This window comes from Squalius cephalus (genome assembly GCF_949319135.1).
Source record: "Squalius cephalus genome assembly, chromosome: 6".
In the NCBI taxonomy this organism is placed as follows: domain Eukaryota; kingdom Metazoa; phylum Chordata; class Actinopteri; order Cypriniformes; family Leuciscidae; genus Squalius; species Squalius cephalus.
Window position 1 is genome coordinate 21,977,045 of NC_137127.1, and position 26,067 is coordinate 22,003,111.

Sequence of the window (26,067 nt, forward strand, 5' to 3'; positions counted from 1 at the left end):
TTCAAAATACATTATAGTATACATTAGTATTTGTACAAAGTATAGCTAAGTATTATTTGTTTATTAATGTGCATTTGTTATTGAATACAAAGTGTGCAATTTGTAGTATTCTATGGTCGGCGCCGACATATAGCGCCGTTGTGTCGGGAGACCTGAGTTCGAGTTCCGGCTCGTGGACCTTTCCCGATCCCGTCCCCCACTTCACTTCCTGTCTAGCAACTGTCCTATCCTAATAAAAGGCAAACACGTCAAAAATAAATCTTATATATATATATATATATATATATATATATATATATATATATATATATATATATATATACACACACACACACACTTACGGTATATTGCTTGTATGTTTTGAAGACTCGTAATGAATTTGTAATGTACTTGTAACACAAATAAAGTACACTTTAATATCACTAATCAAGCATGTAATTAGTCCCTACACAGGCATATACTTACTAAGTTGTTCCAATTTAGTACACAAAAGTACACTAAATACACTTAAAGTTATGCTTTACTATAATTAGTTGTTTCAAAATAGCACACTTCAAGTGAACTAATTGTTAACACTTGAATTATACTAAATTAGTCTGGCTGCAAGTATACCTAGCATTTTTTTCGTTATCAGTGTTTCTGAAACCATAGTTCTAACGAACATTCGCAAACAGCATCGGAAAATTGTGTAGTTGGAAAGACAGCTTTCGACCTGTGGTTAGAAGCATAGTTTCTTGTTTGCATGACATGTGTACTCGATAAATCCTTATCTTGAGCCAAAAAAGCAAGCTGACATTTATCTTTTATTTATAATACAAATGTCATTTAAGTCTTTTAGTTTGTCAAGAGATTTAAAGCACCATTTTTGAAGAGTGCACATGATGTGCGTACGTGCTCTAGTAAGTGAGAACGAGCCTAAGATTGAATCTAAAAATAAAGCAAAATAACTTAAAGGAGAACTCCGGTCAATTTTAACATTGAGCTCATTTTTTTGTACATTTGGAGTGCTGTCAACACAGAGAACAATGACAAAAATCGGTGTTGCCTACACCGAGTTATTCTATTTTTAAAATTTGCACCCTGTTGACTTCAATGGGGCAAGTACTAAACCTGCTTTTAGCCTCTTAACATCCTTGATGTGTCATTACAAGTGCACAGAAAATGTGAGTGATTCCTTCAGAGTGAACACGAGTGAGTCTGACTGCAGTAGATGTGAAAGATATGTATAAAAATTATGTTATTTAAGCCAGCGCAAATACCTTTGTTTACATCCTGTTTTTCGGTTGAAGTCCAAAGTAGTCGATTGCAGAGTTCACACGCATAGGTTTAATACCTATGATCACGCGCGTGAACTCTGCAATCGACTACTTTGGACTTCAACCGAAAAACAGGATGTAAACAAAGGTATTTGCGCTGGCTTAAATAACATCATTTTTATACATATCTTTCACATCTACTGCAGTCAGACTCACTCGTGTTCACTCAGAAGGAATCACTCACATTTTCTGTGCACTTGTAATGACACATCAAGGATGTTAAGAGGCTAAAAGCAGGTTTAGTACTTGCCCCATTGAAGTCAACAGGGTGCAAATTTTAAAAATAGAATAACTCGGTGTAGGCAACACCGATTTTTGTCGTTGTTCTCTGTATTGACAGCACTCCAAATGTACAAAAAAATGAGCTCAATGTTAAAATTGACCGGAGTTCTCCTTTAATATAGCAAAATATAGCAAAACATCTAGCATTAATTCGATTCAAATCTGTCTCAACTCATATTGGTTTGAACCAATTTAACAACTCACTGACTGTATCACTCATTGCTGAAATGTGTAACGACAATGAGAAGAAACCAACCACAGACTAATTTTCTTCCAGAAAATTAATTCAAACTCTCTACTTCCTGCCGAACAAAACAGAAGATTTGTTCAGAACGTCAAATGATCCTCATCACTCTGGCTATTTAAAAGAGCCTCCCCCCAACACTAACTAAATAGCTGGTCAATACTAAGCTTTGTTGCCAAAACGCTGACTGTTTAAGAGAAAGACAGAGACCAAGGTCTCACACAAGGGTCCTCACATTCCAGGGTCAAATCACCAATCCGGGGCCATAAAATCAGGCTCCAGCTGGTCTACGCTAACCAACGAAAACCCCCAACTAAGAACTTTTATGAGCCCAGCTAAAGGAAGAACTTGTCAATATGAGGGGGTTTTTAAAAGACAAACTGGTTCAGAAATGACACCACAGCATTCCTGATCCCTCCTCCTTAAGACCTCTGGACAAAACAAACAGAGTTCTGTCTCTTCTAAACCAGAAAACTGAGATTCTTCCTATAGTATACGTAAAACTCATTCAAGAACAATTTTCAATGGACTCTTTAAAGATACATCAAAGCATCATACATCATTCTATGTGTTTCTACGATATATGTGTCCATTTAATATGCTTTAATCCCATATAATTCATGTAATTGTTATAATTATTAGGTGTGTGAATGACAGTGTGTACTGTTTCATATCAACGCTATCTTACGAACACAACTAGCAAGATGGTTGGAATTAAATCTGTGTAAAATGTTTTGCATTCTTATAATACTAATGATGGCTAAACTGTAGCCTCTGTTCTCTCTGCTAGTAAGGAGATCCCAGATAAGACATGATTTATGACTTTGAAAACAAAGCCAGTGTCTAATTGGTCCGCTCTCTTCAGGAGGGGGGACAAACTTTTAGCTTAAAACCTTAGACCCAAAAACTAAACTCTCTCTCGCTGCTCTCGAATCTCTCTCTAAGTTCCTCTCTAAGTTGCTCACTAAGTTCGTTCAAAATGTTCTGATACAGAAGACCTCTCAACGAGTGCAGAACAAAGACGAAGACGGCAGACGATGGTTTTAGTAACCATGTAACGTTAACAGACGAGCAGATCAACCCAAATTAAGATCAGATGGGTTAGATTTATTCAAGCCATCTTACTACTCTCGTCTAAATTTTCTTTTCTTTTCTGAGTTATCATTTCCTTTACTTTCCGTTGTGAGTCTCGGTTCTAAGTTAAGTTTTGCGACAAGACTTCGAGCCACGTTTCTTCTGCAAAGCCAGCTTCAGACAAAGACTTTCAATTCATCCGCCAGCACAACACGTGACTGGAACGCCGCAGACCCAGGCACAAGGAGACCACAGCCGACGAACGAACCCGGGGAAACCCTCTGTTACGCAACGAAGGGAATTCCCAAAAAGGAACGCAGAAGACAAGCAAGTAACCTCCAGACTAAAAGCTGAACTGGTGTATTTATATAACTTTAATAACCTGCCTAAAACGATAGAAGGGTTAAATTAATGTTTGATGGTTCGTTCAGGTCATGTCTAAGTGCATATGGAATCGTGAGATTTCATCCTTTCACTCTTAAACCCACTCTTTCCTCACTCTCTTCCTTTCTGCAACTCGTATGAATGTGTGTGTGTGTGTGTGTGTGCGTGTGTGTTTGTGTTAGACATTAGCTGTATGTGTTAGTATATAATCAATAAAGTATTGTTTGTATTTGAAAAGAGATTGCTTGTGTATGTGCTTATCAAATTTATTGTCTTGAACTTCGATTTAAGTTACCTATGCTTTTACCCTTAATTTATTTCTTAATTTATGGTTAGCTGGGGATTATTCTTTCTTGGCCAGGAAGATATTATATTTCCTAGAGTTAATAATTGGTTATGCTTTCTGTTCGTTGGATGAACTGATAAAATGATCATACTATTGATTCTGCTACAGTAAATTCTGAAAATAATTAAATTATTAATTATTGTTCATAATTCGTTATGAAAAATAATTAATTATATTTATACGTGGGCGTATAAACGCTACAAATGATAATTATTGATTGTTATTGTATTTTTTGAGAAGAGTGTAATTTCTGACTGGTTGTTCGTACTGTATTATGTAAAGATAAAGATACACATTCACAGTTTTGTCCCAAATAAATGGTCATTTGTTTTCACAGTATTGTTTTTGTTTAGTATATTTGTGAAGTCTCGTTGAAAGGACTAGATGTTACAATCCCTAATGTTTGCACCACTTCTAATTCGGGAGTTCTTAAAGGATGGTTGCTATAAGGCTTTCCCGGTGGGACACATCTTCAGTTGTGTACTGCAGCATCACAGGGTGTTTCGGCCAATTATCACAATACACCCTCTGCTGGGGCAGGCCCACCACAGGTTGATCAAGCCTGGGTGTGTGTCCTGCGATTAGCTGTTCGCCTTAGCAGCCCAGGTGGTGTCGCTCCTCTTCAGCCACAGGCAATTGCTCGTCCTCTTGGCGGTGTTGGCCAGCTCTTTGATGGCTTGTCTGTAACCCTGCCCCCTGACTCCGACCTCCCTAAGGAGCTTTGCTGTTGTGCTGGCTAAAAAGCCCTTACACCCCACCTCCACCGGGCGCACCGTTATCTTCCAGCCTCTGTCCTCTGCCTCAGCTGCTAAGTTGGAATAGCGCAGCTTCTTACGCTCATACGCTTCTTCGATGGTGTCCTCCCAGGGAACTGTCAGTTCTATGATATAGGCGAGCTGGCAGGACTTAGACCAGAGAACGAGGTCTGGTCGCAGGGTGGTTGTTGTAATCTTGTACTGCGCCGAGTCAAAGTGCTCCCAAGTGCTATTCCACCACACATTATAGTTATCCTTTTTACCTGCTTAGAAAAGCGCCATGTTTTATTTTGAAACCCTGGATCCCGGCCTTCTGCACAGATGTATCAACAAAGTTGTTTCTTTGCAGGAATGTAGTGAGCCTTTGGGCCAGGACACTGAAGAAGATCTTTCCCTCTACATTCAGCAGGCTAATCTGGCGAAACTGGCTGATGGATGACGAGTCTTTCTCTTTGGGGATTAGGATACCTCCTGCTATTCTCCATGCTTTCGGTATCACCCCCTTCTGCCAAGCCACCTTCATCAGATTCCAGAGGTATTTAAGGACTCCAGGGGTGTTATAGAGCCTATACGGGATACCATTGGGCCCAAGTGCTGATGCTGATCTCGCCAGCCTCACAGTCTTCTCCACTTTTTTCTCCATGTGGGAGGCCTTACGTCCATTTGATGTTCAGGTGCATGAATTGGTGGTATATCATTCGGAATAGTGACTGGCTCATGCCTCCGATCATCAGAGTAGGTCTTCCTCAGGTGCTCTTCCAGATCTTTTATGGGCACTTTGAGACTCCCTCTCTTTTCTTGGTCAAAGAGGCCTTTAACAAAGCTGTAGGGATTGCTGTAGAAGAGGGTCCTTGTCTGTTTTTTCCTCTTGCGTTGTCGTCTGAGGTGCTCTGATCTTCGCAGCTTTGTCAGCCGCTGCTTTATCTATTCTATATAATTAGGCCTAATTATTTATTAAATATTGAAAACCTCATCAATCAAAAGGGAATTATAACTGTTCAGAGGAATCAGAATCGGAACCATAATCATTCAATTCTAATCTTAAAGAACCACAGAAAGTGCCCCAGGTAACACTGTCTATGCAATGACATTTAAAACAGAAATATGTTGATATAGGTAACTAGCCACCTATAACTGCTAAAGCCATGAACTTAATAGACCTTCTAGTTGCAACTAAACTGACTCATAATTACGGCAATTTGACATGTCATGAACGCAGCTTTCCAGCAAGGGATGTTCTTTAACTTAACTCACACAGACAGTTAGTGGGAAAACATTGTTGTGGAGTGTTGAAGTAACATTGATTCGATTACTGACCTGTTTTCCTCCCATGGACTCAAACATCTTCTCCAGCTGAACTCGGAGCTGCTGGATGTTGTTCAAGAGGATACAGGACTGTCAGGAGAGGGAAGATAGACAAGATATTTCATGATTAATCGACTGTCCTCCTTTCCACATGCATTCAGTCTTCAAAACCCTCCACCATCCTAATGCAAGGAGATGTTTTTTTACTTGAAGACTTTGTAAATATATAAACACGGGCATTGATTCGTCTGGATGCTGATGATGATGGTGGTCGCTGACATGAGTTTGCACATCTTACTTTCATCAGTGACAGTAAATCTGAATTTCATTACGTAATATCGATGTCTCCACCTCTTCAGAGAAATGCCAGAATCACACAATTGAACATTCAATGTGTTCAATTCAAACGCGCATTCCTTTTTGAAAATAACTGAAAATAATGCACAACAAAGGTGTTATAAAATCATAATGTTTCTTTTATATCTTACAATATTCAGTGGGTTGCCCTAATGCATCAAATCGTTTCACTATATCTCTATATATCTCTATCTCTCTCTCTCTCTCTCTCTATATATATATATATATATATATATATATATATATATATATATATATATGTATATATATATATATATATACACACATATATACATATATATACATATATATCAGTGGCGTGCAGTTCATATAAGCTGCGAATGTTTTACATACCCAACCCATTCATGGACTTGCTAATTAACATTAACACTATAAATTACTATAAATTTACTTGTTTGAGGTGTACCATAAAGCTTACATTATAAAATGTTGGCAATGCGTATGTAGCTCTCCGCCATTTATGTATTTTATTTATTTATTACGACGGTAATTTTCTTCAAATCTGCCATTCAGTGATAGTTCCTGCCATTCAGTGATAGATTTGGCGCCTACGCTCTGTTGTTATGTATCATCATCACTCTCCCGCGTTCTCACTGATTTGCCGGCATATGGGGGATTTCATGCACAGGGAAACTGTCCGCAAATCGCTCACCCAAGAGGAAAAATGTGCTGCTGCTGCCAGATCTCGATCAACGAAAATCACATTGTATTTGATGCAAAACAGTGAAAAATAGTCATAACTGAAACTACTTTCATTGTATTTCGTTTTCTCCATTAGGAAAATTACTTTTAACGAAAACGTATAAACTGTATAATTATATATATATATATATATATATATATATATATATATATATATATATATATATATATATATACACATACATAAAACAGTTCTTTCTGGTTCTTGAATCTGATTGGCTGAGAGCCTTTTCCAGCCGTGCTATATTCACACAGAACTCTGAATGTTCCACCATTTGTAGCACTCCGCTTGCGGCGACTGTCATGGCGGTCGAGCAAATCAACCATATTTTTTTTAAATACTGTTTTTGTGTCACGAAATGTAGTTTTAAGAGTTTTTTTTAGGTGAGAATTTTGTTATTTAGACCTCAAATGTGTGACTAATTTAACTGTGCCTATTTTACAATCTGTTGAGACTGAAATCTGCAGCAACTGTGTGATGTTATCATGTCAATATGGACCAAAATCTCTGAGGAATTTCCAGCACCTTGTTGAATCTTTGCCGCAAAGAATTATGGCAGTTCTGAAGGCAAAAGGTCTAGCAAGGTGTACCTAAGATATACCAGTACTGACAAAGTGTGCCTAATAAAGTGGCCTGTGAGTGTGTATATATAAAATAGTAAATATTATTTCATTATTATTATTTAATTGTTTTATGATTTTGGGGAAAAAAAACTAATTAAACTAATGCAGTAGAATGTGCATTAAGAATAAAAAAATAACAAAATATACAGTATTGATAGAACATAATTTCATGTGTGTAAAATTACATCTGCAATTGAAAATGTTATAAAAAAAAATAAAACATTAAACTCAATGACCAGGTTGATGGAGAACTCTTTTAATATGACCCTCTAACTCACAAGGATCAGTTCCTGTTGGCTAGTGTCAAATGAGCAAAACAGTTGACCCTGGTTTGATCCAGGTGAGGGTGTTATTGCAATGCTCTTTGGGTAAAAAGTGTCTGTTACAGTGAATGTCAAATAACCATTGACCAGATTTGTGTTGACACACAGATTACCTAGAGATACGGCAGTCAAAACACTCTTGTGTAAGTGTCCCACGATTTGACTTAATTAGTGCAGGAGTCTATAAGCTAATTAAAACGGGCTCTTACTGCCTGCACTGGCACACTCCTTAAAGGTCACATGTCAGCCGTGTGACAAATAGGTGTAAAACTCTGAAACGAAAATATATATATATGAAGCAGTTGCGCTAATTGAAATGAGGGAACATCGTCTCAATGACAAGAGCTGGTGATTTCACACAGTCGTAAATTTAATTTAAGACAATGTATATAAACTCTGATGTAGCTGATTTATGGGCATTGGTGCGTTTAAAGATGTAGATATTCTTGGGATGAAGTGTGCTGTCAATTAAGCGATGGATGAGACCCGAAGAGCGGCTCTATCCTCCGAGATAGAACAGAGATATGTCTTTAATTACCGGCCGCATGATTTTCTCTCTGTGGTCCTGTCACTGCACTTAAAAGATACATCTGTCTTTCTTCCCACCACAGACGTGCTGCATGCCAAGCTTTTATAAGCATTACATGAAGACATTGTGAAAAATAAGAGGTAGAACAAAAGCTGCTCTGAGTTAGCGCCATGAATGCTGTCATTTTACACAAAGAAAGGGAAGTTAAAAGCAAAGAGGAAGGAGATGAGGACGCGAGAAGGTCTGTCTCTTTATTTGTCGTCTACATATTGCCCTCTCACGAAGACATAATGCAGAACGCAGCCAAAGTCAAATTTAATGTCTCACTATGGTCTCCGGGTTAGTTTCCATGGCAATGTCCCCAGTGTAATCTGATCAAGCCATGTTCGGACACTTGCAAGGTCATGACTTTAAAACACGCTGACATTTTATGACGAAGCAGTTTTGAAAGTGTGTGTGTGCAAACCTGTTCATAGACTCACCACGTTCTCCTTGTTCAGATGGTTGCTGAAGTCTTTTGAGATGATCGCAGCATACTGGAGAAGAACTTTGTTTATGGTCTGGAAAGAGAGTAAAATGTAGATTTAAATATTATAAAAAAACAGTACAATTTAACTTTGTGAAAGCAATAAGTTGGGTATGTGGTACTGTTATTATTTACAAACCTAAAACACAAATATACATAAACTACCATTCCAAATGTTGCTGAAAGAAGTCTCTTATGCTGATTAAGACTGCATTTATTTGATAAAAAACACAGTAAAAACAGAAAATATTGAATTTGAATGGGAAAGGGAATAAAACTCTTAATATATTCATAAATATGTAAATAAGTAAATGAGGGGAGTATATGTGTCTTCTCAGGACGCCGTAATAGATTTCTCGTGTCAAGTTTGCATGAAGTAATCAATGCCTCCTACAAGACCCTTTACCCACAATCCTGTGGGTGGAGAGCTGGTATCAATCTTTCTCTGTCTTTCTCTCTTTTTCTCTCTCAGTTCATTTGCATTCACAGGAGACATTTACAATAGGAAAATATATAAGCTGGCCTGAAATGTCATATAAAATCTGTTATGTGTATACACTACTGTATATAGTATAGAGTATCAGTGGTGGAAAGAATACTGAAAAAACATACTCAAGTAAAAGTACCATTACATTCCAAAAAATGTAGTGTGAGTAGAGTAAAAAGTACTTGTCCAAAAAACTACTTGAGTAAAAGTAAAAAAGTAGCTTATTTAAAAGTACTCATGAGTAGTGAGTAGTGTGTACTGAGCTGCGGATTCTACCCCTTATAATAAACACTGTACACTACAATTAATGAATTAAAAGAACATTGTACATACTGTAATTCACATTATCTTTTGTTCTTTGTCAGAAAGATTGAAGAATATATATTATCCATCTTTTTAAAATGAATCAAAACAGTACACTCATCACCATTTAAATCATATTGTTTGAAAAAAAAAAAAAAAAAAAAAACATTTAAAATTAGGCGTAAGGCCACGGAGCCTGAGCATGCTATTGTTGCACATAAAATATCAATGTTCATAACTGTGCAACGAATTCAAAAAACCTTTAGAAACTCATACGATAGTTCAGCATCACACACCATGAGATGGGTTAAATAAAGATATTAAAAAATACCCAATTTCTCTCCAAAACGGTACGGTGTTTTGATAAATAAATGAGAATCACTAATATTATCAGTTTAACTCACCTAATGCACTGAAAAAGCCTAAGATAGTGAGCTAACACGAATTACACTAATTCCATGCCATTAAATATGTTACAATTTAAACGTAAATGCACATTGTTCTAGAAGGGTGACATCATCCCTTACATTTTACACAGCTATATTTACTCACATTGTAATGCTGATAATATAATTTTTAAGGAAAATTGTGCATTAAAAAGGGAAGTTATACACACACACACAACAAACAAATGCATGTATCTTTCTAGTCTCTCTAGTCTTGATGCCGTTTTATCAGCAGCATCCACACACAAAAAAACAAAAGTTGAACATGAAAAATGTTTCTGCGCATGTGCACTTGCCAAATGAAGACGGATTTTATGAAATGGATCAATTAAAAAAAAAAAACGTTGTTTATTAACGAGCTGTAGTCACGCACTGACAGAAATGCAGTTCAAGTTAACGCCATGGTTCATAAGGTGCACTGCATACTGAATCTGGATGCATGACGAGTGCGAGGCGCGGCAGTGCCTCTCTATAATGTGATTGTGAAGTAAATGGGAGCAGGAATTCATCGCATTATGAACTCGTCAATTGAGGGAGTTAACACTGTACGCAATACCCCCAACCTCACACCAAATGTCAGGCCTTGTAGATAGGCTAGCCTATATAAATATCATAGTAAGCAGAAATGTGAAATATACCTTAGCATATTAGTGGAAGACGCTGATATATCGATTGAATTGATGCTTGAAGAATGCACTTCCACAACAGCCGTGAGTAGGCCAGCGGTTAAAGTTTTCTATGCACAATTTGATTTGATGACAGTCACGAGACCAATTACTCGATCCAATCACATTGATGGATAAAAATAAAATTTATGTCAAGTTTTGAGTGTTGTTTCTTGTTCCTGTCTTCTATCTGTCGTGTGATCCCCTGGTTTTAGTCTTGTGATCCTGCCATGTGTTCCCTTGTCTGTTGTGTCATGTTGTAATTGGTTTATTATTAATTGTTCACAGGTGTCCCTTGTCTTGTCATTAGTATTGTGTGTATTTAAGCCCTCTTGTTTGCCCTGTGTCTTTGTTGAGTATTGCTCCGGCTCTAGTATTTTGTTTATAGTCTTGGTTTGTGGTCCTGTTTTAGTTTACAGTTTTCCATGCCTTGTCATGCTTTTGTTTTGTGTTTATCTTGTTTTGTAAATAAATTGCGTTTGGGTTCTCACCTCAACTTGCCTCCAGTGGACTTAATCGTCACACCTGGCTTCACAAGGCAAAAACTTTCTGCATTTTTACATTTTCACAAAATATCACCTAGCATGATTTATAAGCTGTTTTCCTCATAGGGACCAAAAAATGTCCCCACAAGGATTTTGGATACTGCCGTTTTTGTAACAGAGTATACCTGAACCTCACACACGCACACACACTGCATTTATAAAGTTATAAATATATATTTCGAATAAAACTTCTGATCCAAATTTGAACTTTCTATTCATCAAAGAATCACGTTTTCCACAAAAATATGAGACAGCACAACTATATTCAACATTGATAATGATCAGAAATGCTTTTAAAAGGTACTGTAGGTTTCCCCTAAAAGTGTAACACGGTAGTGCTTTCAAAATATTGCTCGATTCATTTGATAATCCTAACTAATATTCACAAATCCTTTTGGTGAAAAAACACCCTAATAAAAATACACCCTAAAAAATTCTGGATTTATGCCTAGTTTCAAAGCTTTTCTCCATCATTTGTTCTATTCATCATTTTATGCTCTCAGCTGCCAGGCAACCATATGACAACCTACAGTTAGTTTAATATTGCTTGGTGGAAGAAGAGTTTTTTTTTTTTTTTTTTTGTGTAAGTGATTATTGTTTTTGATTGGTGTCTTTTATTATACTGCCACCGAGACTATGCAGCTATGATTTTACCGCATTTAAGGCGGTTTTTACTTGCAACATGCAAAATCACCAATGCACAGCCTCAAAGGACATACTCTGATGTTGTCTTACCTTTGCAAATCTGCGCATGAAGTGAGCGAGAGCTTGAGGGTTCGGACACTCCAGCTTCTTAATGATCTCAAAGCTTTGGTTTAACTGCGTGAACACATCCACCACCGAGCAAGAGAAGAGAGCATGTTCCGATGTCTGCTGGAACTGTAATGATAACACAAAAATCAAAACATTAATGATTATGTCCGCCACACAATACAGAGGATGGCATCTTTTTTATTGCAATTATATCTGTTTCTGTTTCCCTTAATTTCAGCATTTACAACATAATAGAAGAAATAAAAGAAAAGGTTTTACAGCCTGATTCTAACTTTCCATAAAGTTTTAATATGGTTCTTCAATGATATAGTGATTCAAGAACCCCAGAAGGGCTTCATTATTTATTTATTTTTTTATTTTAAAGAATATGTCACACAAAAATCTAAATCCTGTCAGCTTTAATTCACCATGTCATTATTCTCTTTTCTTTTTTATGCTTTTTTCCATACAATATACAGTACAGTTCAAAAGTTTGGTGTCAGTAAGAATGTAATACTTCATAATAATAATAATAATACTTTTATTTGGAAAAGAATTATCAAAAGTGACAATGAAAGCATTTATAATGTAAAGTTTTCTACTTCAAATAAATACTGTTCTTTTGAACTTTCTATTCATCAAAGAATCCTGAAAAAAATCTATCAGTGTTTTTTACAAAAATATGAAGCAGCACAACTGTTTTAAACATTGATAATAATCAGAAATGTTTCTTGAACAGCAAATCAGCATATTAGAATGATCATGTGACCCTAAAGACTGGAGTAATGATACTGAAAATTCAGCTTTGGATCAAAAATTACATTATAAAATATATTACAAATAGAAAACAGTTCTTTTAAATTGCAATCATATTTTACAATATTTCTGTTTTTACAGTATTTTTTACTCTGTCTTGGTCCTTTTTTTAAAATAGTAAAAAATCTTACCAACCTCAAACTTTTGAACGGTTGTGAAAGTGAAAGTAAACTTTTTTAGGGTGAACTATTCAATATTGGTTCTACCTACAACCAATATGCTGAACTGAAGAATCTATAATTAAATTATCTATAATTAAATATCAGGGAATGTGAGAAGATGCTGCCAGCAAGCACTGAAGATGTTTTTAAGAAGACAGCTCTGGTATGATTCAGAGCCTTTGGGAATGCCTGCCAACATAACCTATGACACAATTAACCTGCACTTCTGCCCTTATTCTCCAGGGGCTTCTGCCAACGAGCACAAGCCTAATAATCATTAGACAATTAACTCAGAGTGCTGCTCCATTAGCATCTTAATGTAGAGCTGAATCTCACAAGACTTGAACCCGAGTGCAGCTAAACATCTAAACACAGTTAGCAACCCACTACGCTCATGTAATCTTAGCACTAGCACTGCCTATAAATAAACTCCGGCTCTACAGTAGGAGGGGAATAAAAGAACATTTTAACACTGTTTTCATTAGCCCCGTTTACATGCACACTTTTTTGCTATTCTGATTGAGATCGTTCTGATTGACGGATTCCGGTTGACTGTTTACATGGGATGTTATCTAAACCGATCTGGTGTTTACATGTGCTGACGCTTCCAATCGAAATCATTTTGTGACATGCGCACACAGCTTGTCTGCCGGATCTGGAAGCTCATTATTTCCACGTTTTCAATCCTGTCAAGATGGTGCATCACTTAATTGTCGCGTTTAGTTGTAGGCATCAGACGCGTTTCCACTGTCGGGCCAGTGCGAGCCATAAACGTGGCATTTTATTGTATTGTGTAGGCTATTGTTCTTTGTTAATTATTGTCTTGTTTTGTAGCCTATTTGCATCAGTTTTTCATTCTCATACTCATATCACACTCATTATAGCATATAATTAAATATAGGCCATCATTATTGTAAAAAAAAAAAAAAGAAGAAAAAAAGGAAGTTTTATCAGAAAACTGATCAGAAAAAAATCACTGGAAACAGCCTGATCGATCGCAAAACAAGAGCGACTGTTTGCTGGCATTTTTGTTGTTTAATTGAATTTTAAAACCCAAGAATAGATGTTTTACCACAGGTTTACAATAAAAATCGATACATTTATCATAATGAATTAATTTGTGTCAAAATTGCACATTAGTCACAGAAATAAAGTGGTTTACCGTTTATGACGTTTGTGAACGTTTACAAAAGAAAGAGGACACAAAACTTATTCGCGTCTGTTTCTGTTTATTTGGTAGCCTAGTAACAGGACGTATTTACATCACATTTAGAAAGAATGTTCATTTCTACAAATATGCCACCAAAAATATGACCTGAGGAGCTTTAGCACTCTCTCCCAGAAGGATACAGTTATATTTTCAGTCAGAGAAAAAGAGGATAGTCCGAGACATAGGCTACTGAAAGATAAAATAAAAACAGGATTATGATTTGTCTGATTTCTTCAAGCGTACATATTTTCCATGTTTACTCTGGTAATGGTTAGCGTGCATAGTTTTTCTGCATCGGGTATAAATATTCCTACCTTATACGGTGATCAGAATCCACATCGGATCACAAACAGAAGGCGTAATGTTAGCTGACAGAATTATCTGGCACAAAACCAGGCATGCGCAGAAAGACGTACGCTCAAAGTAATCGGATCAGCTCGTTTACATGGTGTAATCTTTCGTTTGATCGGTTCATGAAAAGGTTTATTCCACCCCCTTCAATCCGACTGAAATTTCAATCGGTTTGAGCATTTTTATTCCGATTGAGGTGTTGACATGGAGCATTTTCATTCTGATTGGTCTTGCACCTGGTTATAATCGGAATACAATGCTACATGTAAACGGGGCTATTGCTCTGCAACACTAATCTGCATCTGAAAATGCTCATGTGTAATTATATTTGTCAGTGTCACATATCACATATAATAATGTGGCCGTTCATCACAGCAGTGGATAATGTGCAGGCCAATATTAACAGCACTAAATGGTTTGTGTTTTCACCGCAACCAGTTTCAGGTGAAAGAAATTAGCATATGAAACCAATCATGCCGGTGATTTGTTTTCGTCAGCGAGGGGAACATTGAGCAGGATAAATGTGTGTTTTTGTACAGCCTTACAGTAACAGCAGCTCATATTTACATCAGTCCAATCAGAAGCATTTGTTCGGTTGATTTCACGAACACTCATCAGCCTAATGCTTTCAATTTACCAGTAAACCAGCACGTCAGATTCCATTCATCGTGTTTATGTCTGTGCTATGAGAAAAACACATTGCTTAATAAATTCTCAGCGCAAATGCCATTCAAGAGAACAATATATCCTGTCCAAAGAGAGAGCATATTGAATTGAAATTGTTATAAACTTGTTCAAATGCCTTCAACTTATGTCAGAATGAATGGATTTATGAGATGAACATGAATGCCACTACCCAGCTAACAAAATTGTCCAAGACATTTTGCTAACATTCCTGTTAAGTTATGAAAACGTTATTTCTGAATGTTCAAATGTCCAGTTTTTAAAATGTTTTAAAAACATTGTTTATTGGTTGTAAGAATGTTAAGGGAACATTTAATCATTTTGCAAACATTATGGGAATGTTCATTTTGAATGTACTCTGAAACGAGTAAAAACTTTAGACGAATGTCCATCTGAAACATTAACGATGTATAAATAATGTTTATGTTTTAACATTTGTTCATAACTTAGAGAGAAAGTTTGCCAAGGTTTTGAGGACGTTCTTCTGTTAGCTGGGTACAGTATTGTTTTTACTAGTAAAAACTCAGAATTTTGAGCCATGACTTCAGTTTGAAGTGTCAAATAAGAAACATGGCAACTGATATTGATTATATTTAAGTTTAGTCTACATGCATTTGTGTACTGATTATGAATAACAGCAAATAGCTTGCCAGAAAATACTAATTTAAAAGGTTTTGACAGGCTACATTTCTCATTATTATAAGGACAGAATAAGAATGATTAAGACAAGAAATCAAGAATTAATCATATACCCAAAGCATATCCTTTGCACTTTATTTTGTTGTTGCACTAAAAAGTGTCCCGTCTTTGGTATGTCAAAAAAGAGGATGAAATAAACTCATCCTGTGCTTTCATTTTATTCTGACGAATCATAATTCAAATAGTAATAGGAACTTCACAGGAGCGCTTTGAAGGCAGCATACAAGCAAAAGAGAAATGCAGCATTTAGCGTTAATGTGACGTTTCGATGGTAACGGCAGCGTTAGACTATTTGCCAATTTACAAATGAAAAGCTCTACTGAAGCAAAGTAACAATACGAAAAACTCACCCCATCTTTTTTATCTCTCTCTAGAGCACCGTTAACAAAATCCATCGCTACATCTTCATTTTCATCCAACCACTGGATAACAAATGGCTCAAACCACCTGCAGAGAGAGAATAAAGCAGTGTAATAAAGGCTTTGGATGTGAGCGCTTTTGACGCCTCAGACTGAAACTGTAGAAAGGAGCCTATCACAAAATGTTATACATACTTTTTTTCACCCTATTTAATCATACACGAGAAGTGAGAAACAAATTATGTGCCAAAGTTGAATTCCTAATTTTTATATGAACCAGGATTATTTTTGTTAACTAAAACTATTAAAGCATTTTTGTTCATTGAAGCTTAAAGTAAATTATAAATATTAGATGAAAAATATACATTTAACAAAAATGTTAAAGGGCACCTATTATGCAAAATTCACTTTTACATGGTGTTTGAACATAAATGTGTGTTGGCAGTGTGTGAGCAAAACCACCCTAGAATGATAAAAATCCACCCAGTGGTTTTTTTACAATCTTAATAAATCATAAGCACTGTCTCAGAACGAGCTGTTCTAAGATTGCTCTCACTGTGACGTAGAATTGAGCAAGCCCCACCGACGCGGTTTGATTGACAGTCTGGTTTTGGCATAGACCCCGCCCTCGGTGATCTGTTCTGTACACCATCCTCCATTGTTTCAACGACAGCCGGTAATGTCTCAAGAAGTGTAACGTTAGGTGTTCTGTTGTGGGATGTAAGAATGGACATAGTAGTCTTTACTGACATCAGAGCCACTGAAAACGCAGCGGATGGATTTTATTTATGAAGAAAAGGCGCCACTTAAACTTCCTAAATACGTTTATGTTTGCGAGAATCATTTTCTGACTTACTGTAGTGAACGAGGGTCAAAGTTAATCCTCAAGTGTGGATCGTTGCCTACTGTTCGCGATCCAATGTCACCTCCAGAAGAAGTAAGTGTATTTTATGATTTTTGAGCAAATAGTCATTTCAATCGATGTCAGCCAGTTCAACAACAAATGCGTCTAAAGCTATTTATTGTCGTCATCATAGGATGTCTCAACAAACAACGTCAGACAGTTTTATGTCACGTACATTATTTTTTGCAGCAATAACAAATGTAAAATGAATACCTCTATCTCCATAGACAGTAAATAAACGTCTATCTCCCTGCAGCATTTGTTTTCTGGTTCTGTAACGTTAGCCATCTTCTCACATTTGCCACATAAGCGTGTGTGTAGTTTAAAAAAAATGCACGAAAGTTATCACAATTTGTTTGTGTGTGTGTGTGTGTGTGTGTGTGTGTGTGTTGCACATCCATAATTGCAAAGGGGACGTGATTAAAACTCTATAAGTACATAAATGTATCAAATAACCATTCCGAGACGCCCTGGTCCATTCTCATTCGTGTTTATTCTGTGCCGGACTCTCTTCATCATCTGGGTCCAGCAGGGCGGGGATATGCAGCTCATTTACATTTAAGGTGGTACACACCAAAACAGCTCTTTTTAAAACAGGCCCCAAAAATGACATTTTCAAATGGTTATAATAAATTAACTGTGGCGTATTTTGTGCTGAAACTTCACAAATACATTCTGGGGACACCCAAGACCAATATTACATCTTGTAAAAAGGGGCATAATAGGTGCCCTTTAAATGTTGCCTTTTAAACAGTAAAATTACAAAACTGAAAATAGCTAAAACTGAAATAAAAGAAAAGAAATTAAACCTAAATACTGTTATGACAACATAAGCTTTTACATTGCTTTAACTTTTTAAGTTAAGCAATTTTCAACTTTTTTTATGTTATACAAGATTCAACAAAAATTTTTAAGTCAATTTAATGTAATTTAAGTTGATTGTACTTAAAAGGTTAAAGCAGCAACTTTTGCTTATACAGTGCAGTACTGTATACTGTATAAAAAACAACATAAAATGGTAAAAAAAAACTCAAATTAAAACAAAAAATGGAAATATAAAAATAAAATCTAATTCAAGCATGCTTGTGGGCACAGCACTGTTTACTCAAATAAACAATTAAATGCTTTGACATCGTCAAAAACATCGTCTCATAGTTCTGAAAACATTTCACTTGCAATAGACAAGTATTTGGTCAGCAGAAATGAGACAAACATATTTTTAAATCAAGTATAGTGTTGTAGATGGCCTGTGGCAGGCAGAATCACACTAATAGCTCTGCTAAAATTAAGCAACTATAGACCGATCTCAAATCTTCCTTTCACAGGCAAAATCATTGAAAAAGTTGTCTTCAACCAGCTGAACAAATTCTTAAACTCAAATGGATACTTTGATAATTTTCAATCTGGCTTCCGATCGCATCACAGCACAGAGACGGCGCTCATTAAGATAATAAACGATATTCGCTTAAATACGGATTCAGGCAAATTATCAGTGCTGGTTCTACTCGACCTCAGTGCTGCATTTGACACTGTCGATCACAAAATACTTCTAGACAGGCTGGAAAACTGGGTGGGGCTTTCTGGGACAGTTCTAAAATGGTTCAGGTCATACTTAGATGGGAGAGGTTATTATGTGAGTATAGGTGACCATAAGTCTGAGTGGACGCCCATGACATGCGGAGTCCCTCAAGGCTCAATTCTTGCGCCACTCCTGTTCAACCTGTACATGCTCCCAATGAGCAAAATAATGAGAAAGAACCAAATCTCTTACCACAGCTATGCAGACGACACACAGATCTACTTAGCCCTATCGCCTAATGATTACAGCCCCATTGACTCTCTGCTTCAATGCATTGATGAAGTCAACAGCTGGATGTGCCAAAACTTTCTACAGTTAAACAAAGACAAAACTGAAGTCATTGTGTTTGGAAACAAAGATGAAGTTCTCAAGGTGAACGCATACCTTCACTCTAAAGGTCAAACAACTAAAAATCAGGTCAAGAATCTTGGTGTGTCTTTAGAGTCAGACCTTAGTTTCAATAGTCATGTCAAAGCAATAACTAAATCAGCATACTATCATCTGAAAAATATTGCAAGAATTAGATGCTTTGTTTCCAGTCAAGACTTAGAAAAACTAGTGCATGCTTTCATCACCAGCAGGGTGGATTATTGTAATGGACTCCTCACTGGCCTTCCCAAAAAGACCATAAAACATTTGCAGCTCATACAGAACGCTGCCGCCAGGATTCTTAGCAGAACCAGAAAATATGATCATATCACACCAGTACTCAGGTCATTACACTGGCTGCCAGTTACTTATAGGATTGATTTTAAAGTATTATTACTAGTATATAAATCATTTAATGGCCTAGGACCTCAATACATTGCAGATATGCTCACGGAATACAAACCCAACAGATTACTCAGATCATTAGGATCACATCAGCTAGAAGTTCCAAGAGTTCACTCTAAGCAAGGAGAGTCTGCTTTTAGCTATTATGCCAGCCGCAGCTGGAACCAGCTTCCAGAGGAGATCAGATGTGCTCCTACATTAGTCACATTCAAATCCAGACTCAAAACACTTCTGTTTAACTTTGCATTTAATGAATGAGCACTGTGTCACTGTTTGTCCGACTGTTTATACTGTGTCTTATTTTAGTCTTTATTCTAAACTGTTTTAATTATTTTTAGTTCTTTCTCGTTTCTTTATTTTAAACTGTTCTTTATTCTAAACTGTTTTAATTATTTTTAGTTCTTTCTTGTTTCTTTATTTTAAACTGTTTTGTATATTCTTATTTCTTCTGATCATTTTTAATAGTATGTAAAGCACTTTGAATTACCATTGTGTATGAAATGTGCTATATAAATAAACTTGCCTTGCCTTGCCTTGCCTTGCCTAATGTAATGAACCTGCGCTAGCTGTTTACTCAGATTGAGACGGTTTGCAGTAACTCACTGTTTTTGACAGTAATAAGGGAATTAATATGATGGCATTTAGCTTGCTATCTTAAATATTGATCTGGATTGTGACGGTTTCCTAACCACACATTCACAGATAAGACCCTGATTGCTCAGGAAAGCTGCAGATAGATATCTACGGAGTGTTTTTTCATCTAGGTGTAATTTCTACAGCGATTTCTCATTTGCAGTATGTCCCTGGATGTTAGAACGACATTTAGCAGATGTTCTTGCCGACATTTATGGGTTTAAATGTACATGCATTAATTTTTCGCAATTTTATCAGATGCTTGTTCACAAATATGACATTTAAAATGCAATGTTTTCCAGCAGTGCTCTCTCTCAGACATATCAGAAACATACACAGCTTATGATAGGTCCATATTCTATGTGAGACTAGTGCCTAATTGTAAAAAAATACATTAAAAAACATGCCCCCAGTAAATAAATAAACAAATAAGCAAGCAAGCATCTGGTTAAATTATGTAAAACAGACAATATTCATCTGATCACAATGCCTGTTGCAATTGTAAACTCATTGTGTACTTGGGCAGGAAAGCTAACTGAAATCAATTAAATGAAATATAATAAGAATAATGTAATAATTATAGTACTTTAACACTAGAAGTGCCAGAATTCCATAACTACTAGAACTGCCGCAAGCGGTCATTTTGACCGCTAGATTCCAAACTAGGCTATATCTTTAATGATAAATACCCAATTGAGAGATTAATGCATTTATCGAATTAGGATGTCTTTTAAAAACAAAACAACACCAAACTGTACATTTAAACAAGTTTAATTATACATTTATAAATAAATAATATCCGTAGATGTCCTGAACAAAATGACGGAGTAGCCTAGATATGTTTTTATATTCGATCGCGCCCGCGCCCGCCGACACACACACACACCATATTCCAGCATTGCAATCTTGACATTGCAGCCTGTTCATTATAGCCATAATAAAATATAATAATAAAATAGTCAACCTAATATATAAAAATTCCACTGCTCTGTTTGTCAGTAGCCTAGTACAATTCGTACCATTTTGCGCGTGTGAAGAGGATGATTTTTTCCGTCGATATTGGAACGTGAGTGAAGTACAAAGCCTATAATAAAGAATAGTTTACCATACATCGCAAATGTTGAAACATTTTGATTCTAATTAGAGAGTTACGTGAGCCCAACGCCGCTTACTTTCACTTTCACTTATAAAGTATTTCATTTTGGCTTGTTTATAGTTATTTTTTTCATTCTTGTTCTGTTCTGAATATCATTAGCCTACATTTAAATGATTTGTTGTTGAATGTGTTTAGTGTATTTTTTACCACATGTTATTGTTGTGTATATTAGTATAGCCTATAATAATACCGCGAAATTCAGTGCGGTCAATATGACCGTCTATGGCCGAAATAGGTAAATATGTTAATTTGTTTTTTTTGCCTTATGTGTAATTTATATGAAAAACATTTTAAATGAAAATAGAGACACTTTTAGGAAAAGTCAGGTACCAGCAGGATTGTATTTATTTTTTTCAACAAAGTTATTGCAGATATAAAATTCAAAACGGTCAAAATGACCGCCATGGCAGTTCTAGTGTTAAAAGTGAGAAAAATATGATGCGTGTGACAGGAAACACGCTAAGTGGTTTTAACAGCTAAGAGTCAAAATAAAATTCCCCTTGGCAAATAATTCAGCTTGATTTGTTTAACCCACAAAATCCATTCAGACTTAATTTAGAAATTAATTTCAGTCAGATAGGTGTGTCGTCTAGATGTGGTTTTGTTAACATTATACTTTGTAAGAAATTTACAATACAATTTTGAAAATCTCCTTCTGACATGCATTTGTAAGATTAGAATGTTAAAATCGGCATGATGATGCCATCATAATATTTAGATACTGAAATGCAAATGTTTCTCTCATCTATTTGCAAACTGAATTGTATTAGTCTATTAAATCTATTTTTTAACCATCTATAGACTCCATTCTAAACCTAAATGCACCTAAAACCTCAGTGTTATTTACTTTGCTGCTTTGCAAACACTGGTATTTCCTTGAGCAAATGCAAATTCACTTCTCGTGTCAGTTATGTTATAAATATGATGGGTGGAGCAGCTCTCATGTGCGGTCTCATTCTCATGGCAAAATCAATTCTCCTCGAGGTGGTTTTTGATTGACAGCTGTGTGGCTCTTCCCTGATCCTGTCCCGTCTGTCATCCCGCCTCTCCACGCTCATAACTCACAGTAATGAATGAGTGACTTTTTGACAACAGACAGCAGCCAATGAGAGGCCAGTGTGCACCTACGGATCCAGGACAGATGCATGATGGGTTGTGAATGGATGGATCAACATTCAATGTAAATGTGAACCAGGGGCACTTTCTAAGAGGAAGTAAAATTTGGTTTTATTATTTGAAAGCATAACAAATATAAATAAATGAAATATGATGAAATTGGAAATTAAATTATGTACACTTTTAAGTTTAAGTTAATGAAACAATGTTAAAAATGTATAAACCTATACAAAACAGTATATGTAAATCCCTTACATATACTGTTTTGTATAGGTTTATACATTTTTAACATTGTTTCATTAACTTAAACTTAAAAGTGTACATAATTTAATTTGTGCATCCAGCCGGTTATTATCACAAAATAAACCCCTACAGAGTGATCAGGGCTCCTTATTTAACAAAAACAAAAACTGACTGAATGTATATTATATCGTTTATTACATGGCTATTGTGCTATATACATGCTATTTGTGTCTACAAAATATCGATAAGTTGAAATATTTCATTAGCTCTTTAAAGGCAAAGCTTCTGCAAAGAAAAACAGATCCTAGCAAACAGCTTTAAACCTAGACGAACAAAGTTCAAACGACATTTAAATTCCCCCTGCAGTCAATAATTGAATACCTTAAAATTCATCTTTGATAATCAAAATGACATATTTAAATGTTTTTTTCCTCTGAAAATAGTTCTTCATGCCTTAAAATAGCTTGAATGCAACTCTACACACTTGCTTCATTTAGTATATGCGGAACCATCGATATGCAAAATAGCCCGACCGCGGTTTCCGGTAGAATAGGTTTCCGACCGCGTTTTTGAGACTGTCTTTGGTTCACTGCAGTTTTAAAGGGTAACTAAACCCCTGGTCAGAGCCTGACTCCACCCACTGGCAATATTTGAAAAATGCTAGAAAAGTGGGCAGAGCCCAGCGGAGATAGAGGGGACAAACCGTGAGCGGGGGGGCGTGCACCTGAGGCCTGCTGTCAGACTGTCTAAAATGGAGAGTTTGCTCACAGGGTCGCAAGACGACGTAAATATGCATCTGATGAGTTTTATCGAGTTGATGTCAATAGCGCGCGCGCTCTATAGGCATATTCATATTTTGCCGCTATGTGAAAAAATCCAGCAAAATGCACCGACGCGTTTGTCGACCCCCGATTGACTTTAGCCTAACCATAAATTGTAATTAAAATATATCACTCACATCAAGACGCCGCTGCGGTGGAGTCCATGCAGGAGGAGCAGCGTTTGGCATAGCGTCGCTTTTCAGCGCGAGCTGTGTGTGGAGAAGCCCATTTCCACCTCTATTGCGTTGTAAAATGCAGGTTTCACACTCACGGTCTTCCAGGCCAAGTGCATGCAAACACTGGCGCTTAATTTCCAAGTCTGCTGGAAAGCTATGCAGTCCAGCAGTGCTGTTGCACCCAGCAACACAACACCTACCACTGTACTAAATACAGATAAATCTACGCTAGCTCATCCAAGGGCGTGGTAGCTCGTACCAAGGGAGGGCGTGGTGAGCTGGAACCTGCCTACGTCACGCAGTACCGCTTACGTCACGCAGTACCGCAACATCCAATAGGAAAATTCAACTGCAGTAGCCACCGTTCAACCTGAAGAGGGCAGCACTCAGACGTTTTTACACCATATATTGTAGAATTAAAACACTTTATACCCAAATGTCAAAAAAGTTACTCAAATCAATGAACAGCACTAATAAAGCCCCATTCTTACAGATCATTAACTAAAAAAAGTTGGTTTAGGGTTTAGTTACCCTTTAAGCAGAAAATACTCAGCAAAGGTGTTGACTGAAGAATTTGCACTTGGTTTGTCTTAAGGCCAATTCACACCGCATAGTCAGACGCCAACAAAAACTGACAATCAAGTTAGCCATTGGATTTAGAATTTTATGAAAAATAAGTCCCATGTTCACACTGCCCCAACAGACACCAACAAACTTCGAGTCAGACTGTCTTTACATGTCATTTTTCAACGAAACGAAAGAGGTTGTGGGTGAAGCCGTAGTTGCTGCGACGGGAAAGACAAGGCGCCTACTTGAATTTATGCAGAGAACTGCAGTTGATCTAGACAAACTGTTTTATTAGAAAGATTAAATCATCCAGCTTCGATATTTGTCCACTGATTATTATAAAATTCGGTTACAGTGACAGGAATTTCTTAATGTCAGAAGTGCAAAATAATCAGTAACTTATGTTAATTTGAATAGAATAACAACATTCATTCACATACAGTCATGTCTGCTGCAGTTTATTTATGTTCACATAGCTGCACTGAACAGCATCCATTATGGCTTTTAGTCCAAAAGTGCGTATACTTGGAGAAATATTGATACATTTATATGCGCTTACTTAATATTTATTCAACAGAATCATAATTTCTATTCATTATCCACTGATTTATGCGATCTGGTGACCATTGGCGGCTTCTTGTGCTGTCTGTCTGTGTTTTCACTTACCAGAGAAATGTTTCTACGCATGAAACATAATAAAGCTAATAAACACACACTTACGATAGTACAGTAGTCAACATTTGAAATGGATCAAAAAAGTTGATCAAATTTGTCCTAAGACAAGACCGGGTATCAGAGATGGGGACTCGAGTTTGAGACTCGGACTCGAATGCGACTTAAGTCGCACACACAGTGACTTCAGACTCGACTTGAGACTCATCCTCGAAAGACTTCAGACTGGACTCGGACTCGAGTTGCGGGACTCGTGAACAATGTTTATTTTTAGGAAACGTCTGATGAGCTTGCTGTTATTCCACTCCCACCGTTACCTATAACCTGCCTACGTAACACGTGACGTACTACGTATCTGCAGCGCGGCCACACATGAGAGGACAACAAACATGTCGACTGCACCGGCCGCTGCTGTGCCATTCATGGTAAGCTTTGGGTTTAAAAACTTCAAACAAGACAGCCCAAACAAAAGAAGTGCTCAATGCAAAATATGTGGTATCAAGATAAAAGATTCTGGCTCAACCACATCTAATTTTATCAGGCATCTGAAAACGCACCCTGATAGGTCAGTAAACATGTTTAGCTCAGCACTGACCATCTACCGTTAGCTTGCTTCTTGCTTTAGCTACGACCTAATGTTATGGGAGGTTAACTCCGACTGTCTTCCTTATGAAATATAAATGAGCGTTTGTGGTGCCAAACTTGTGGTGGTCGATTAACGTAATCATTTACGTGCCGCTGGCTGCATCACATTAATTATTAACGTTGTCTGCAAACAGGTTACATGATTATTGTTGATCATGTAACGTTACAGTTTCATTTAGTTATAACGTTACACTGGTTTGAGAGTCTGGGATGTGTTGACTTACAGTAGTTTATAAGCTATGATTAGTTGCATAGGCAGTGCACATTACATGGACGTGCTCTGTAAGTGAAAAAAAAGTTAGTTATTGCTTATAAATTTTGCAATATTTTGCAATATTTTCTTGATACCCTGAGTACCATTTTTTCAATTCAGAACCTTGTGGTTTCAGATGTATAGCTTATATATAGCTATGCAGTGTTCTAAGCAGCCTGGATGGGTCGCTGTACGTGATGCAACACTTATTATAACAACAAAAGACTTGAGACTTGACTTGGACTCTTGCTCAGAGACTTG

The 26,067-nt window shown here is 36.7% G+C and overlaps 1 protein-coding gene across 2 annotated transcripts in view; it reads right to left on the reverse strand.

Annotated features, from left to right (window-relative positions):
* Window positions 1-26,067, reverse strand: part of unc13c (unc-13 homolog C (C. elegans)) — a 558,188-nt gene that overhangs the window by 189,154 nt on the left and 342,967 nt on the right. For both annotated transcript variants that reach the window (XM_079873953.1, XM_079873952.1), the window contains exons 20-23: window positions 16,259-16,355; window positions 11,970-12,113; window positions 8,745-8,822; window positions 5,719-5,796 (exon numbers count right to left, since the gene is read on the reverse strand). In XM_079873953.1, coding sequence (XP_079730079.1) covers window positions 5,719-5,796; window positions 8,745-8,822; window positions 11,970-12,113; window positions 16,259-16,355 — 397 coding nt within the window. The remainder of the gene's footprint in view (window positions 1-5,718; window positions 5,797-8,744; window positions 8,823-11,969; window positions 12,114-16,258; window positions 16,356-26,067) is intronic.